Source organism: Amblyomma mixtum, chromosome 1 (assembly GCF_055824585.1).
Source record: "Amblyomma mixtum isolate Tamu chromosome 1, ASM5582458v1, whole genome shotgun sequence".
Taxonomy (NCBI): domain Eukaryota; kingdom Metazoa; phylum Arthropoda; class Arachnida; order Ixodida; family Ixodidae; genus Amblyomma; species Amblyomma mixtum.
In genome coordinates, this window is record NC_143012.1 from 18,579,567 (window position 1) to 18,598,571 (window position 19,005).

At 48.8% G+C, this 19,005-nt stretch overlaps 1 protein-coding gene across 1 annotated transcript in view; it reads left to right on the top strand.

The window, feature by feature from the left end:
* LOC149365641 (high affinity cAMP-specific and IBMX-insensitive 3',5'-cyclic phosphodiesterase 8A-like) overlaps positions 1 to 19,005 on the top strand; it is a 57,716-nt gene that overhangs the window by 24,220 nt on the left and 14,491 nt on the right. The window contains exons 2-3 of the mRNA XM_089544923.1: positions 16,660 to 16,763; positions 18,531 to 18,598. Of these exons, the coding sequence (XP_089401049.1) occupies positions 16,660 to 16,763; positions 18,531 to 18,598 (172 nt within the window). The remainder of the gene's footprint in view (positions 1 to 16,659; positions 16,764 to 18,530; positions 18,599 to 19,005) is intronic.

Here is a 19,005-nt window from a genome sequence, read left to right on the forward strand (position 1 = left end):
TCCCGCAGCCAATCCGTATTATTAGTGTGGGTCCTGCAATGACCTCCTGAGCTCACCAAGCCGTTCAGATGCTGCGACCCGCCTTATGACCCCCACCTCGTCTCTGCCTCGAGTCGTCACTCAGGATTGCACCTTCCTCCTCTTAACAAAGGAACAACTCCAGGGGAGCACACGTGCTCTAATCCCTGCCTGTGCTCTCTGCTAAAGCACGTCTTTCACTCATAGTTATCTCCTTTCCCTCGCGGTGCGATCGAAGTTTTCACTGAAAAATGAGACAATAACTGGGTCTTTCTTTTGCTGAAAACTAGTTTTCAATTTCAAGGCAGTTTTTATTTATTTATTTATACAGAATACCCCTAAAGGCCCTCGAGAGGGTATTACATAGGGGGGGGGGAGGGCACAGGCAATTGAACAGAATAAAAAAAAAACCACAAATATAAAACAAACAACAAAAGCACAAATAAGACACACTGTATGAAATAAGTAAGCAAAAGAAGCAATCAAAGGCACAAATAAGACACTTTGCATGACATATAAGTAAGCAAAAGAATCAAAAGAATGGCAGCGCGGCAAAGAACGAAGATTACTGCATTATTAAAATTATACAAACAGAACACTAATACAATGAATCTTTTTAGTAACAAACCCTGCAAAAAAGGAAGCCATGAACAAAGAAAATAACAATGTATGCGAAGAGTTAAGCAGTAGTTATTGAAGATATAAGTTTAAAATATTTATCAGGATCAGTGGTGGTTGCGATATGTGAAGGCAGAGTGTTCCAGTCAGATATTGTGCGTGGTAAGAATGAATGCGCATAGATAAATGTCCTGCACGTGAAGCGTCTAACTTTAAAGGGATGATCGCGGCGGTCAAAAATCGAAGTAGGCAAAGAAAAAAAGTCGTTATGAAGTGATGGATGATGATAAAGTTTATGAAAAAGTGACAGTCGTGCAATTTTACGGCGGAGACATAAATCCTGGAGACCTGCGCGTTTCTTTAAGGCTGTGACGCTGGTGGAGACCTGCGCGTTTCTTTAAGGCTGTGACGCTGGTTTCAAGGCAAACGCAGAATTCTCGTATGCCACACCGTGACGACACTGCACGATTTTTTTATACCGTGCAGAGAGATCACAGGGCATCTAGTGCGAAGGAAAGATAACCGCTGCTTCTTAAGTGTGACAGAGAGGACTCCAACAGATGGCACGGATGAGATTAAGAAGTTTGTGGGTATACGGGGGCCGCAGTGGCAGGGGACAGGTGTTGCGAGGTACGGGCTGTGGACCCCGTGAAGGTTAGGAATTGGGACATCAGAGAATTTGACCGAAAAGAGGGCCCCAAGTTCTTGGAAGGGGGAGACTGGCTGCCCCAGGAGCCGCTCACATCCGTGCGTTGAGTGCCGCGTTTTCGAACGCCGTGTTCACGCGAACAAGCTGTGTGTTCTTGGAAGGAAGCGTCCTTGGACGTTGACGGTCGCGTGCTCGAACGCCGAGCATGAGCGCCGCGTCCGCAACGACGCCTGCACCCTGCGTCTCCGAGGGTGGGTCGGAACGCTCGCGGCACAGTCTCCGGAGCTCGCGGGGCCACAGGCCAGCAGTGCTGCTGTTCTCCTCAGGAAGAACGGTTTCTTCTGATTTGGGTCCGCTCTTTTCTTGACGAAGCCCTCTGCCCGATCTGCTGCTGGTCTCCTCTTGACGAATCCCAAAGCGCGGTTAGCTGCTTACAGCCATCTGCTTCCGTCTTGTCGTGAGTACTCGAAACTTTTTTGTACGGGGGCTGGTTCCGCTTGCCGGGTTCTGGCCCGGCGTGCCTCCTGCCACGGTCACTTTGCCCCGCGCATTGCTCCACCTCTTGTTTGGCTGCGAGGCAAGGAACTGCTTACTTTACAAATAGTGGCTGAATACCACAACGTTCGGTGCCGGGACTTTGACTGATATCCGAGGGTCCTGGCATTCGGGGCTCTTGGCCGAGTGCGCTCAGCTCGTGAGCGGGCGGCCTCCAGGTCGATGGCTACTGCGGCGTAGATGATGTTCCGCCTGAAGCGCAGCTCGACAGAGCATAACGCCAACGCTGCAGCAAGCGAGCACTGCGTTAAATTTTGTGGTTTTGCGCCGGATTCCGAGATGAAGTTTGGCGAAGGCATTAACGTGCCAGCCCGGTATTCTGGACTGATCACACAGCAATGACAGGGTAACTAAGCTGTCGTCTTCGAAGCTAAAGCGTTCAGTGATGTTTCGTTGCAGAAGGGAGAATTCCTTTATTTTTTAAGCCCCGATACACGTTGACTTTTGGATTTGACATCCGAATGCGACTGAGAGACGTCCAAAAGCTATGAGGAACGCCGTAGTTGAGTGCTCAGGAAACTTCCACCAGCTTGAGTTCCTTAATGTGCCCTGACATCGCACAGTACATACACGGACATCTGGCATTTCACCATTGAAATTTCACCACCGCGGCCGGTATCTAACCCGCGTCTTTCGGGTCAGCAGCCGAGCACCATAACCACTGATCCACCGTCTGTGTGTGTGGGTTGTGTGTGTGTTGCTTTTTAAGGCGAAAGCCTTTAATGCCTCATACTGTCGTTAGCAGACGCGTCGGCAGGAATGCCGACAGACGCGTCGGCAGCCGTGTCGACAGACGCGTCGGCAGGAGTGTCGACAGACGCGTCGGCAGCCGTGTCGACAGACGCGTCGGCAGGAGTGTCGACAGACGCGTTGGCAGCCGTGTCGACAGACGCGTCGGCAGGATTGTCGACAGACGCGTCGGCAGGAATGTCGACAGCCGTGTCGACAGACGCGTCGGCAGATTTTTCCGCCTTTCGGCGTCACTGCTTAAAAAGAAACTGCGCCGAGGGTGGGAATCGAACCAGGGCCTTTGGCATTTGAAGAGGAGACGCTAGCACTCCGCAACGAAGGCTCAAGGTTCCAGCATGAATAAAGGCGCATCTAGTGAATGCATAGGTTTCATAAATAAAATGAAAGGAATAAAGTCAAGAAAATGGTTGGTTGGTTGGTTGGTTGGTTGGTTGGTTGGTTGGTTGGTTGGTTGGTTGGTTGGTTGGTTGGTTGGTTGGTTGGTTGGTTGGTTGGTTGGTTGGTTGGTTGGTTTATGGGGTTTAACGTCCCAAAGCGACTAATACCCCTGTCACACGGGCATTTCGAAGGCCCTCGAATCGATAGTCTATCGACTCGAAGGCGATCGAGCGCTGCTACACGGCCAGTTTGAATGGCCATCGAGTCAATAGTCTATCGAGTCGACGGAGCAGCCCGGAACTCTATCGAGATTTCGAGGGCCTTCGAGCGTTGCCCAAGGTTGCTAGCATTGCTTCGAACGACAACAAACATGGCGGCGCCCTTCAAAGCCGGACCCCTCGCTTCGGAATGAAATTCTCGTTGTTGCTGCCTTTTTCTGTCCGTTCACTGGTCATAAATGGGGCACCGGTCTTTCGCTTCGTCTCATCTTGCCTACAAGAAAACGTATAAGTGATAAATTTGCTTTATTTTTTATTTAGAGCGACGATTCTGCCGCTGCTAGGCCTAAGAGAGTCGGTTTGTTGACAGCAATGGTTCCCGTTTTGACAACCAGATAGCGCCACTAGAGGCTGAGTTTATTTTTGTGTCTGCTAGCATACGCTGAACTAAATGTGGGAATACGCCTGCGTTTGGCGTACGTAAGCGTGCATACGCTCGTGGTACGTATACAGCATAAATTTATGCTCTTTTCTCACTGTATCTGTGTACGCCGCGAGCGGCGACGTGGTGCGCCCAGCGAGAAGCAGCAGCGGCGCGGCCGTTCCAACTCGCCCGGGCGTCAACAGCTGAGAAGTTTTTGCGGCGAGCGAATCCGCTTCGCTTGCCGGATTTTTGAACAAGTGTGAACGCGCCTTATGGCGCAAAAAAGTCTTTCAACATTTAGTTAAGTTTAGTCAATATATTTTTGTTATTTGCGCGAAACCGAACGTAGCGATTGTGGCGCCACACGAGCTTGGCGTAAGACGCGAGAACGATTTCAATGGCCATTGAGATTTACCGTGTAGCAGCTCCACAACTCCCTCGAGTTCGATGGCGATCGAAAATCTCGATGGCCCTCGACTCGATGGCCATTGAAACTGGCCGTGTGACAGGGGTATAAGGCCATGAGAGATGCCCTAGTGGAGGGCTCCGGAAATTTCGACCACCTGAGGTTCTTTAACGTGCACTGACATCGCACAGTACACGGAGGCTCGAATTTCTCCTCCAAAGAAATTCAGCCGCCGCGGCCGGGATCGAACCCGCGTCTTTCGGGTTCGATCCAAAGTGCCCCCTGAATTTTTTTTTATTCTAGTGTTCTAGAGCGCAGCTCTGGCGCCCGTTTCGCGGCGTCGCCGTTGCCCGTTGGCGTTCATTGTGTTCATTGGTATTGGCGTTGGCTTTGACGTTTTACGCTCGGGTCATTTTAAGGAAAGGAAGTGCGTAAACTGGCTCCCTGGGTCAGTGGATGCCCGAACCTCATAGTACAGGAAGGGAGGAAGTGGGAGTAAAAGAAAAAAACTGAAAGAGGGGCCGTAGTGAAGAAAATGAATTTGAGGAAAGGAAGTTACGGAAAAGGTTGCGCCGCTGCCCGGAGGAGAGGTCACAGTTGCACGATTCCAGCGCACGGGGGGACACCGCGAGCATGGACGGACACCGCGAGCATCAGCTATTAAAGGCTTTCGCCTTAATAACTGCGTCTTTCTTATGCTCAACGAGTTTTCATTTTCAAGGCAGATTAATATGTGGCGGAATTCTGGTAGGCCTCACCCTGACGACACGGAAATCATTTTTTTTAGACCGTGCAGAGAAATCTGTGCCATGAGGGCGCAAGTAAAAAAAAAAAAAACTCGTGAAAAGCTTGTATCAGACAAAAGAAAAGCTCGACGATGACGCAACGCACAGAGAAGGGTGCTCAGACAGGTCAGCAAAAAAAAAAAAATTGATACCGTGTCTATTCAGCCGACTTAGCTTGGTACGAATTTTGACTGTAAGGTTGAAAATACTAGTGCGTTGACTGCCACGTTTTAGAACGCCGTGTTCCTGCGACCAAGATGCGCGTTCTAAGGAAGTGTCCTTGGACGTTGCCGGTCGCGTTTTCGAACGCCGAACATGACTCCCGCGTTCGCGAAGAGGCCGGCACCCTGCGTCGTCGTGGGTAGGTCCGAACGCTCAGGCACAACCAGTATCCGGAGCTCGCGGGGCCACAGACCAGCAGTGCTGCTGCTGCTGCTCCCCTAGAAGAAGGCTTTCGCCTGATTTGCGTCCGCGCTTTTCTTGACGAAGCGCTCTGCCCGGTCTGCGGCTGGTCTCCTCCTCACGAAGCCCTAAGCCTGGTTAGCTGCTTACAGCCATCTGGTTCCGTCTTACCGTGAGTCCTCAAAATTTTATTGTACTGGGGCTGCTTCTGCTTGTCGGGATCTGGGCCAGCGTGCCTTCTGCGACGGTCACTTTGGTTCGCGCTTTGCTCCCCCTGTTGTTTGGCTGCGAGGCAAGAAAGTGCTACTTTACAAATAGTGGATGAGTTTCACGATGTTCGGTACAGGGAATTTCACTGACATCCGAGGGTCCTGGCTTTCGGGGCTCTTGGCCCAGTGGGCGTAGCTTGTGAGCGTGCGGCCTCCAGGTCGGTCGCTACTGCGGCGTATAGATGATGTTCTGCCTGAAGCGCAACTCGACAGAACATGCCGCCAACGCGGCAGCAAGCGAGCACTGCGTTGAATTTCGTGGTTTTGCGCCGGATTCCGAGATAAAGCTCGGCGAAAGCATTAACGTGTGAGCCCGAATTCCTGAACTGATCACACAGCAATGCCAGGGTAACTAAGTTGTCTTGGAAGCTAAAGCGGCCGGTGATTTTTTGTGGAAGAAGGGAGAATTCCTTTAATTCTTAAGTCCCGAAACACGTTGGCTTTTGGATATGATATCCGAAAGCGACTGAGAGACGCAAAAAAGCTGTGAGGAACGCCGCAGTTGAGGGCTCCGGAAATTTCGACCGGCTGGGGGTTTTTAATACGCACTGGCATCGCACAGTACACGGGAAAAGGAAAAATTTGCTCGGCCGCAGCGCGGAGGGTAAACGCGTTTTTGAATTTCTGAAAACTTCTACAGATATTACTTGAGCTATGCTGACGGCTTCTCAGTAATTAAAGACCGGAATGTAAGTAGAAAGTTAGCTAAACAGTCTGCTTGGCTCTATTATGATGTACTACACCGCGTACCATGCTATGCCGAAAAAAGCGGTCTTCTAACTCAAATAGGCCATTTTTAAAAAATGTACAAAGCCTTAGGTGAAACACCCTGTATACGTTGTATGGCCTTTCACGCAATATGGAAGCAGTCTTTGTGTGCGTTGGCTAGAGCAACCGCTCACTGGCCCATTAAGACGGTCGCGTCCGGCCCTAAGGCGAGGTTTGTCCCCTAAATTTTTGTCTCGCTTTTTCCTAACCATAGTGTTTCCAGTGGCGCTCTCGGCAGAGTTTTCGTCGTCTTTACGCTTCGTTTGCTTTGTAGATGGTTGTTTACGGACGCTCTCTGTATCCTTGGGATTGGGAAGTTGGCAATTTTCTTCGCATTGAAGTGGACTTCGCCCTGCGTGCCCATTTGGAAAGACACCCTTGGTAATCATGCATGTGAGGGCAGAGCAAAAATGCTTGTCCCGCTTCTGGCTGAAAATTCATAGCAGTGGCCTAGAAGTGGAGTCAAGATTAGCCCTCCATGAAAATGGTTCTACTGCGTACACTCTAACATAATTGTAAATTGTGAACGCGGCGAAGGCTCTGTGAACAAAACACAGCACACACACCATGCTGAAGCATACATAAACTGGGACCAACTAAATATCTTTTTTTAGAGCGCAGCTCTTTGGCGTCCGTTCCTGGGTTTCGCGTCGTCGTCGGCGTCGGCCTCGTAACCAGCTCCGCCCCCCTTTCATCCGCAGCTGGGGTTGACTCACTATCGGCGTCAGCGGCATCAGTCGGTCGCTGCTATCTCTTCCTCCCTTTATCGTGTTGTCCGCTTGCTGCGCGCGCTTCTGCCCCCATCGTTTGCCGCTGGGTGTACACGCCGCCCCCCTCCCCCCTCTTCCTGCGAGTCTCCGGTTGTCAAAGCGCCGGCTCGAACTTAATTCCTTTCTTCGCTCCTCCACCAATGCAACCCCTGTGCGGTGGCAATCAGAGAGCCAGATCGGTGGCGGCGGATCTGTATATGTGCACCGCCCGAGCCGAAATTGCGAATACGTGTGAAAAATAAAAAAAAAATTCTGTGATAGCGCATACATGTGTTGCTCGATTTCTTTGCCTCAATCTATCGAAAAGGTGAAACAGCTTATTTGCTGCGCTCAAATTTCGCATTAGGAAGTAACGTAATCGTCGGTAATTTTTTTTTGTCGCGAAGGCTTCAATATGCTAGGTAAAGCCAAGGTCACCGTGTCTGGACATTTCGCCTTCATTTGACCTTCAGACAAAGGAAAAGAAAGGTGCATAACTGGCCCCCTGGGGCAGTGGACACTTTAGTCGCGCTTTAAGCTACGAAACCGATCAAGAGCCCGATAAAGAGCAGGAGATCCGCGAGCAAAGGAAATGTACACATAAATGGACCGCTGAGACAGCGGACACCTTAGTCCCGCTTTTAGCTACGAAACCGATGAAGAGCAGCAGCTTCGGAAGCAAAGGAAAGGCGCATAACTGGCCCTCTGGGACAGTGGACACCTCAGTCATGCTTTATGCTACGTACAGCTGCAACGGAAAAAGAATGACACAAGTGAATCATGACCGGAGCGAAAAAATCGCGACACGCGGCGCTATTGTGGCCGAGTACACCGATAGCGAGAGTGCCAGGAACATTCCATTTCCTAAAGCGTTGGTGGCCGGCAGAAAGCAGCCCACCTAGATATTCGCCCATCAGAAATGCAACATCTTAAACGAACGCCTGTATGTGTCTTATCAGCCAAACCATGTGCTAAGGTGGCTAAGCACATATTCTCGTTTTAATTTTTTTTTTTTCTGGTCTGGCGTGGCGAGCAACGTTATCTTTATCACCGTTTTCCTTTAAAAATGTGCTGGGGATGCACTGTCAAAAGTAATGTGTGGCAGTGCCTGCTTTCGGATGGGCTGCTATCTGTCGGCCACCCCCACTTTGGAAAGTGGAATGTGCCAGGCACTCTCGCTATCTGCGCATACGGCTACAACAGCGCCGCGTCTCGCAATTTTTCCGCTCCGGTCGTGAGTCAGTTGTGCTAATCTTTTTTCGTTGCAGCTGTACCCCCTTTGTCAAAAGTAACCGTGCACAGGTGGTTTGTTCCTTAGCCGCGTAGCGAAGCACTTATGGCAGCCCTTAAGCTATGAATCTGTATAGAGTGAGGTGAGCCCTTGTCCTCAGGTTCTGACACCTTTTGGTACTGAGGGGTGCCATAAAGGTTCCGTTATGCGGTCGAGAAGCAGAAACCTGCTGCTCGGTTACTTTTGACAAAGAGGGTACGTAGCGACATAAGTGCGCTGCATGCGTTGGCATTGAAAACATTTTGGGAAAAATGCGGCCCTGAAGCCATAGGCCATCGATGTTCATTGTGTTCAGTGGCGTTGGGGTCAATGGTCAAGGCTCCGATGATTTTAAGGAAAGTGCGCATAACTGGCTCCCTCGGTCAGTGGACGCCTGATTCGTGCTTTCAGGTAGGTGGGGTGATGAGAAAGAGATGTGGGCTGCATGCGTTAGAGCTGACAAAGTTGTCGCAGACAGGCGGAACTGCTGCAATAGGCCGTAGCGTTCATTGGGTGAGCAAACTCTCGCGGTCAACCATTCATTTGCCACCTGCCAGGTTGGCAGGTGGTTGCGCTGCTTATCGGGTGACCGGAACTCACTCAACGTTACAGACGTCATGCCGCGTATAGTTGCCCGATACGCCATAGCTTCCGCTCTCTAACCAATTTCAGGAGTAAAACTGCAGCTAATTTTTGTGTACGTATATGTCTGTGAGGAAAAGAAAGCCTCGAAAAAAAAAATTCAGGGGGCACTTTGACTGTCTAAAGTGGGTAGAGGCGAAAGCGTTTTCCGCACCACCTTCGCTGTTTCTGTGGCACTGGTGGCGTCACATGTAATTGAGTACTAAGTGATGACAAAGCACTAATTAAGGGTTAATTACTGATTTATGCCTGAATAGCATGCTCGTCTCTCACGCCGAAGACCGGGGTTCGATTCCTGAGCTCGACCAATTTCTTAATCGGTTTTATTTATTTATATGGCCTGACTAGTAAGGCTAATTAGGTTAATTGGATAATTAAGCAATTAACTAAGCTCAGTCACACTTACTTGGAGCATCACTATACGATCCCTTCAATTGGTTGCATGGTTACTAGCCAAAGTACAATTGGCCCCGTTTGAAATTCGCGCACTGTGACGTCACGACCGTTTCCACCAATTGAAGAGCTCCCCGCAGGGAGGCGTCTGCAGCATGCAGACGTTGGTGAGTGGCGACACCACGGGGTTAACCCGAGCATCCGCAGGGACATCCCCGCAGGGGGATGATGGTGAACAATGCATCACCACGGACCCGAGCATCCGCGCTTAGCCGTGCGTGGCATCGCCGTGTCCGGGGAAAAGGGGATCCTGGTGGTTGAGCCGATGCCGAGCGTTTGGACCCTTAAGGCCCCTCGGCGGAGGCAACACACCACTTTGGCCCCAGCTTCCTGTAGACGGCACCTCCGGCCTGACCCGACCGGGGGAAATCGGCAGTCGCCTTTTCCTATCCTCCCCTCTATCTTTCACTTTACTATCTCTTTCTTACAACTCTCCTGTCTCCTCCTCTCTTCTTCGTTTTTTCCTCTTTTTCCTGGCGGCGAGGGTTAACCGTGTGTGACCAACTACCCTGAGTTGAGTCATATTAGGTTATAGTTAAGGTGTACAGCTGGCGTGGGCAGGACTTGCTTTCAAGTTCCTGTCGCGTCCCCCTGTTGGGCTCCATGGTGGGTGGCTGGCACCATGACCGAAAAACCTCAATTTTTTATGGCTCCCCCCCTTTCAAAACTTGATCGCTCTCTCAAGAGAGGGCGGACCGAAGCAGACGACTTTTTTCAAAAAAGAAAAGTATCATTTCCAAAATTTCACGTCATCCATAGCAAAGCAGAAGAAACGCAAGCAAGGATAATATCCCCATTCCAAGTCTCAAAACGCTTGACAGATGCCTTAGGCCTTGGCTACAAGGTGTCAAAAATGGCCAGTGGCGACTTACTTCTTGAACTGCGCGACAGCACACAACACTCAAAAGTTGCAACAATTGTATCCATTGGGGACATCCCTGTCTCTGTGACCCCACATCGGTCTCTGAATACTGTACGAGGCGTCATTTCTGAAATAGATTTTGTCCACCTTTCTGAAAAGGAAATGCTCGAAGGACTTACTGACCAAGAAGTTGTAGATGTCCACCGGATCAAAATCCGGAAGGATGGCAAAGAAGTGGACACCAAACACCTGATCTTGACATTCAACATGAGCACATTACCCGAATCCATTGAAGTAGGCTACCTGAAAATCAATGTAAGACCGTATATTCCCAACCCACGCAGATGTTTCAACTGCCAGAGATTTGGCCACGGCTCGCAGAGTTGTCGCGGCCGCAAAACTTGCGCAAAATGCTCGTCAAAAGAACACCAATCTGAAGAATGTGTTGCTAACCCACGGTGTGCAAATTGTGAAGGCGACCATGCTGCCTACTCCAGGGCTTGTCCGTCCTGGAAGAAAGAAAAAGAAATCATTACTCTCAAGACTACGCAAAACATTTCTTTCAAAGAAGCAAGAAGGCAATACTCTCAAACAAACAAATTCTCCTTCACTGCAAAAACAAACTTCGCCGATGTGGTGCGTGGGCGCGGCGCACCACACCAGGCTTCGGCACCTGTCCAGGCCACACGTAGTGAGCCTGGGGCGGGGCCATCCGCGCCGTCTGGTGGAGTAGCTCACGCTACTCCGCCTACCCCAAAGGAGGGGACGCAGACCCCCGGGTCGGCGGGCCCAAAGACCTCTTCCCACAGGTCGAGGTCTAACTCAAAAATCAATGTGCCTCCTGCACGGTCGTCCAGTGCCTCCGCAGAGGCGATGGACACGACCCCGGGCAGCCCCTCACCGTCCACGTCGGATGGTCGGCGGAGCTCCCTGGATCGGTCAAAAAGAGACAGGCCCCGAGTCACGGGGCCATAAACAACTTGATCTAGCTTTTCAATCAGTACAAACACAAAACTAAGATGGCTTTCATAATACAGTGGAACTGTAGAGGAATGTTGAGGAACTACAGTGATATAACTCATATTCTAGGGTCAGTGATGCCTCTAGCCCTATGTCTCCAGGAGACCAATCTTGGTCCACAACATTCAAATATCTTAAAACATTATACAACTTTTAGGCGTGATCGCGAACATGCAAATAGACTCTCGGGAGGCGTCGCAATCATCATCCAAAGCGGCGTCCCGACTCAAGAAATCAAACTGAAAACGAAACTTGAAGCGGTTGCGGTTAGCGTCATCAGCTACAAAACCATTACAATATGTTCCGTATATCTTCCCCCACACATCACATTAACATGCCAAGATCTAGAAGCCCTGATCGATGAACTGCCGGAGCCATTTCTGGTAGTTGGCGATTTTAACGCTCACTCTCCGTTTTGGGGAAGCGAACGCTGTGACTCTAGAGGCCAAACAATCGAAGATTTTATACTTTCTAATAATGTCTGTCTTTTAAATACGGGAAAAGCCACATATTGCTGTCCAAGCTCAGCAAAAATGAGCTCTCTCGATTTAGCTTTCGCATCACCATTACTTTTTAACGATTTTAAATGGGATGTTTTAAATGACCCCATGGGCAGCGATCACTTACCTACCATCATCAGGCTCTCAACGTCCACTCCAATCATCCCCACAAGGCCACGGCGCTGGAAAATTCAGCTCGCCGACTGGTCACTTTTTACAAAAAGTGCCACTCTGGAAAAAGAATTTTGTGACGACCTTAGCACAGATGAAATTAATGAGAAGTTTACAGAATGCATAATATCAGCCGCAACACTCGCTATACCACAAACAACAGGACTTGCACAAAAGAAACACAAAGTGTGGTGGACAAAAGAATGCACATTAGCAAAAAAACAACAAAAGAAAGCCTGGAGCGCTCTGCGTCGATATCCCACTGCAGAGAACCTACTCACCTTTAAGAAGGCAAAAGCCAGAGCGCGGTATGTGCGAAGAAATGCAGAGAAAACCTCTTGGCAGAAATATGTCTCCTCAATAAATAGTTCAATAACATCAAAGAAAATGTGGGAAAAAGTGCGTAAATTTACTGGTGACCATACCCCTTTCACACTTCCTCTCTTGACAGCACCCGGGACACAAACATCTTTAGAAGAACAGGCCAACATACTGGGCGAGCATTTTGCTGAGATCTCAAGCTCATCCAACTACACAAACACATTTCAAAAACACAAAGCAATAGCTGAGAAACAAAGATTCCCATCTGGAGCAGGTGTTCATGAGGATTATAACCAGCCTCTCACACTAGAAGAATTAAATAAGGTACTATCTTCTGGCAAAAAGACAGCACCGGGACCAGACAACGTGCATTACGCTATGCTTGCACATCTCTCCGAGGCTGCTGTAGAGGCACTGTTAAAATTCTTTAATAAAATCTGGATAACTGGCAATATACCTGACGAGTGGAAAAAAGCAGTCATAATACCTTTTCTCAAACCCGGAAAACCACCAACAAGTCCTAGCAGTTACAGACCAATAGCCCTCACCAGCTGCATTGCTAAATCTTTCGAAAGTGTAATAAACATTAGATTGACCTTCATACTTGAATCTCGGCAACTATTAGATACACACCAATGTGGGTTTAAGAAAGCATGCTCAACCACAGATCACCTTGTCCGTCTAGAAAACACCATCCGGGAGGCGTTCATCCACAAGCAGCACTGTATTGGGGTCTTCTTCGACTTGGAGAAGGCCTACGATACTACGTGGAAGTTCGGCATCCTCCGTGACCTAGCAGAGCTAGGTATCCGCGGCAGGATGTTGAACTGCTTGAACGACTTCCTGGCTAACCGCACATTCCGAGTCCGCCTAGGAGCAACTCTCTCCATGACTTTCACCCAAGAGAACGGCGTACCCCAGGGGTGCATTCTAAGCACGACACTCTTCATAGTAAAAATGAATTCCTTAGCTAAAGTAATACCCAAGTCCATAATGTATTCAGTCTATGTAGATGACCTACAAATAGCATGCACGTCCTCCAGCATATCAACCTGTGAGAGACAAATACAAATCACACTAAATAAACTAGGTGCTTGGGCAGACATAAATGGGTTTAAATTTTCTCCTCAAAAAACAGTAGCTGTTCTTTTTTCATTGCGACGAGGCCTACAGGTCGATCCCAATCTATACTTGAATCACACTGCGCTACCAATTAAACTAGAACACAAATTTTTAGGCGTAACTTTCGACAAGAAACTCACATTTCTACCACATATTAACAACCTTAAAAAGAAAGCTTCTCAAGCCCTCAATATATTAAAAGTTCTCTCACGGAAGCGGTGGGGGTCCGATAGAGCAAGCCTTTTACAAATATATCGCTCTCTGGTGCGCTCCAAGCTGGACTACGGGTGCATAGTATATGGTTCGGCAAGAGCATCCTACTTAAAAAGATTAGACCCCATTCATAATCTTGGTCTGCGCCTATCATCCGGAGCATACAGAACATCACCAGTAGTTAGCCTTTACGTTGAAACTAATGAAGCCGCTCTTGAGGATCGAAGAATCGCCCTTACATGCTCATATGTCTTAAAAATCCGTTCTCTTCCGAAACATCTCTGCCATCCAGTTGTAACCAAGTGCCCATCTAAAAGATTATTCATCAACAAACCACATTCTATCAGACCATTACTGCTGCGCTTTGAAGATAAATGTGAAGAGCTAACAGTACTAGATGCCCTACCGAATATTGCACAAAGGAATGAATATTTACCACCATGGTACAGCCTGCCTTCAGTATGTGACCTCACAATGACACATTTAGATAAAAAGCAAACGCCACATGAGTACATATTACAGGAATTCTTTGCACTACAAGAAAAGTATGACACCTACATTGAATTTTATACCGATGGCTCAAAAACAGAAAGTCACGTTGGAAGTGCAGTAATCCAGGGAAAAAATAAACAGATAATGCGACTACCAGATTGCGCATCGGTTTTTACTGCTGAGTGTTATGCCATCTTTGTAGCTGTGGAAAAAATAGTAAGAGAGAATATCAAAAATAGCATCATTTACACCGATTCCCTGAGTATGCTCAAAGCACTGCACTCCAGAAATGCTGCTGAACCCATAATAGGTAACATCATACATAGCATTGTTAAAATCACAAAACAAAAACATAGCATTAAATTCTGCTGGGTTCCTAGCCATGTTGGAATCGTAGGTAATGAAAAAGCAGATGTATGCGCTGCACAAGCCCGGAATGGCCAAATAAAACAAGTGAGCATACCGCACAGGGATTGCTTAAAGTTTATCAACAGTAAACTCAGAAATAAGTGGCAGGCCGCATGGCAAGATCACGTAAACAACAAATTAAATTCTGTGAAACCAATTTTAGGGGAATGGCAATCATGTAGGCATCAAGAACGTTTTACCGAAGTTATTTTATGTCGGCTCCGCATTGGACACACCCACCTCACGCACAACTTTCTGCTAGCCAAACAAAACAAACCTCTCTGTGAAATGTGTGGTGCTGAACTCACAGTGAACCACATTTTAATTTCATGCACAAAACTAGAAGAACTAAGAAAGAAATATTTCACAACATTTTACAGGGAAAGCATCCCATTACACCCCATGCTACTCTTAGGTGATCGAGCACTGGTTGATATTTCATGTATTTTTAGGTTTCTCAAGGAAGCCAACGTTTTAAACAAACTCTAAGTATTTTTAGAAAGCTTCACCGTTAACAAAAACTCTAACCTTCTGTTTGGCGCAGCATAGCCTCAGTTGCTTTTGCGCCATAAAAATCAATATAACTAACTAACTAACAATTGAAGAGCGTGACATTTTCTGTCGACAACTGCTGCTTACAACGATGAGACATTAAAGGCTTCCGCCTTAAAAAATCTCTGCCTCCCGCGTAACCGAGAGTAGAGTTAGCATGAAATGCAGGACGATACAGAAGCGTACGCGGACACGACGAGACGCAGGCCTGACAATGTATATGCAGCGCGTTCGAAACTGGGTAAAGTGCGTAGAGGCGAAAGCGTTTTCCGCACCACTTTGCCTATGTGACACTGGTGACGTCACCACTGAAATACGTCACACATAATTGACGACGAAGTAATGAGAAATTACTAATTAGTGACTAATTACTGATCAATGACTCAACGCTAATTAACTGCTAATTAATACCTCTTAAGCTACGCCTTTAGAAGTGGAACGGGACAGCGTGTTGTAGCGCTGCCAGGCAGTCCACGGAACGCCACCACTCGTTCGGCGGGATGCCTTGCCCTTTGAACGCAAGGCTTTTTGAGGAAAGGAAATTACGCAGTAATTAACCCCAGGTGGTCGAAATTTGCGGAGCCTCATAGCCTTAGTCGCTTTGGGACGTTAAACCCCATAAATCAATCAATCAATCAATCATCTCGGTGGACACCCGAACCGCACCGTACATTAAGGGAGGAACGTCACCAACCGTTCGGCGTGATGCCTTGTCCTTTGAACGCAAGGCTTTTTGAGGGAAGGAAATGGCGCTGTAATTCTCTCTCATCTCGGCGGACACCCGAAACGCACCGTACAGGAAGGGAGGAACGCCACCACCCGTTTGGCGCGAAGCTACCGGCGCTTGTATGCCGGTCCTGTAGGAGGGCTTTGAGAGTCTCGTTAAATCTCGTACGGTGCCCGTATGTTCTCGTTTCAGTGCCCGGATGTTGGCTCTCGGTCTCGGCGTGACGTCACCACACTGCCGACAACGGGAGCTAAAAGCATTTCATGCTTAAAAAGCTGCGAAAGGCCACGTGACGTCGTACAATGTACGTCACTAGCGATGGCTGTGCCCGACCTCTCTCGTCATAGACAATATATAATTGCGCTACAGTATGTATAAATAAATAAAATAAAATAAATGGGTCGTGTAGAAATGAGGAGGTTGGCTCTGTAGAACAGAAGCTGAAAAGAGCTTTAAGACTGTCAGCGCTTTAAAGGGCGAGCATGGCTCTTGTACTCTGCCGAGGCTCTTGTCGATGCGCAGGCAACGCGCTGCGCTTGTTTTGTTTAAATGTCCATACTCTGGTTCTGGAGCTCTGTAAGGTTTCCAGCGTCGCGTAAAGCATGTCGGTATTGCTGTAGCACTTGGAGGTGCGTGCCAAAGTAGGCAGCGCTGTAGATGTATCGACGCTTACCTTAAAGACAATTGTAAAACGCAGGGCCTCTGTACAAGTGTCCCTAAGCAGAACGGTGAAAAGTGTAGGATGGTGCCATCAGAGGTAATTCTATACAGCTGACGCCAGGAAAATTTTACGTCGCAGTATGTTTTTACACAGCAGTTACACAGTAGTAACTACCGCTGTTATGGTACCGAGAGATTTAAGCGTTTGTCCCACCCTGCTGATTTCCTGTCGTATGATTTCCTTTTTGCGGTTGCAGGCACAATGGACGACACGGAGCCAACGGCCAAAAAGGGGCGCACCGAGTCACCTACTGTGCCAACTGAGGAGGAAGAGGTTCCAACTGTGGAGGAGGAGGAGGAGGTGAGCACGCAATGAGGTGCTTCTCTGGACTGCACCCGTACTGTGGGGTTCAAAAGCAGTGTATAACTCTTGGCGCTTCAGTTAGACGATTGCGCGGCACTTCCCAGCAACGCTTACTAGGCACACAGACGAGGAGGCTACCGGTATTATTCAGAGGCATGTCATTCCGCTAACCTAACCTAACCTAACCTAACCTAACCTAACCTAACCTAACCTAACCTAACCTAACCTATACAATACATCTTTATTTCCAGAAAACAACTGGATAGTCTCTTGGGCTAAAAGCTACACAAATGCTTGACGAGGCCCAAGAGACCATTACAAACCTATTACTAACCTAACCTAACCCTAACCCTAACCCTAACCTAAAAGCCCAAATTGACTGTAAGAGCATGTTCGCCGTACATAGCGAAGGGGGTGAGATTTGCGGCTTGGAGCGATGGGCCAGTAAGGCGAGAAGGGGATGATGTAAAGCTCTTTCGTGGTCGAAAGTAGACGTAGGCATAAAATGCTTTGCGGTACCGGCGTAGCACGCGCCAGAGACTAAACTTCGTTGCAAGGCAATGTCCCGTCTCTGCGAACTAAACCATGCAGCCACAATGTCTCTCAGATGGGAGAGCGCAACGCTTCGTGTTCTATCGCTGGTTGGGCCGTGGCGCCATCCTTCGGCGCGGCACGGAACCCGTTGGAAACTGTGAAGGGCGCGGCGCGTACGCGCATATTGCGCAACAATCACGAACTCCCGCAGTGCTCAAAGGTTGCGAAGACAGCGCATGCTCCACTCGAGCTGCAGGGCAGTGTGTAGCCGCTTCCGCGCCGCGCGCTCTCTTCACTCACCCCAGTACTAGGAAGACTTGATGGTTTGTTAATGTTCGTCTAGGTTTGCTTCGGTGTTCTCTGTTCGGTTCGCTCCATTCTAGCGCCACGCTCATCCATGGCGCAGCGACGAGAGCTAAAAGCATTCCACATTCCATACTTATAGTGCGGGCTGTCCTAGACCTTCTGCGGGCTTGAAAACGAATAAACAGGGCGGTGTGGATTGCCCTTCTTTCCAGTGACACATGTTCTGCGGTGTTACATGTGCGCACACTACAGACGCTATTTTGTTGCGAAAGCAACACTACGCGAGTCGCCGAGCCATTTCGCGGAGCTGAGGAAAGGCCATACTGCGCATGCGCGAGGAGCAGTGATGTCACACTGCGCACAGCTGGCGCGCCACCGTCGTCGCTGCGCGGGTGACTCAGAGGTGCCGCCGCCACGCTCGCGCATGCGCAGTAGCGGAGCATAGCTAGCGTGGCAGGGCCGCCGGCCACCGCTACCGCGCGCTCTCCATCGCTTCTCTCTCTCTCTCTCTCTCTCTCTAGTTGCTTTCGCAATCCTCCAGATTTAACCAGTGCTAAACCACTGCCAATTTTTTTCAAGCACGGTTAACATGCTACTAGTTGTACTAAATAAAATATTTAGTAAATTACGCCCCGGACTAGCCTTAGAAGGGAAGGATTGAAAGCAAGGGGAAAGATTCCAGTTTGAAACCGCACATTAAACATAGCTAGCCGCCATCCAAGTGCGCGCGATTGGGTTGAGAAAAGAAGCAGGGACGCCCAAAACTGCTAATAATCTGCTTTGCTAAAGTTGGCTGAGGTTTGTGTGCATTTTTCAGTGCAGTTTTATTAATACGCTGTGACGCTAAACACGAGATGACTGCGCACAAATGACGATAATGCTGCTTTCCCTATTTATTAGGAGCCCCTTTTCCCAAAACTGCAGGAGCTTCTCGACGATCACAGCAGCTGGGACTTCGAGATCTTTGAACTCGAACACCTTTCTAGACAGCGGTACGTACGAAGCAAGTGGGGTGTGGTTTTGCACCTACGAATTTGCCGCAGGTGTCCCTTTATACCCTTTACGAATATTGAATGACTGTTCTGTTGTATTCTTGCTAAATCCCCCACCCCGACTTTTTACACGAAAAACTTTGTGGGAGCTCATTTGGGATAGCCTCTAGTAAGCATTCCCTCCCCACTGCTGGCATGACGTCAGAGCCGTGGAGCCGAAACCACTCAAGATAAGGTGGATTCAAGAATGAGCATAAAGCCGAACATCATAGAGATGACCCTTCATGACGGTTACAATTGCGGAGTGCTGTGGTTGCCTTTCGCTTAGCCAACAAAATGATAAGGATACCTGCCGACGGCAATACTCAAAGGATGTCGAAAAAGAAACCGAGCATTGTTTCCCGGCA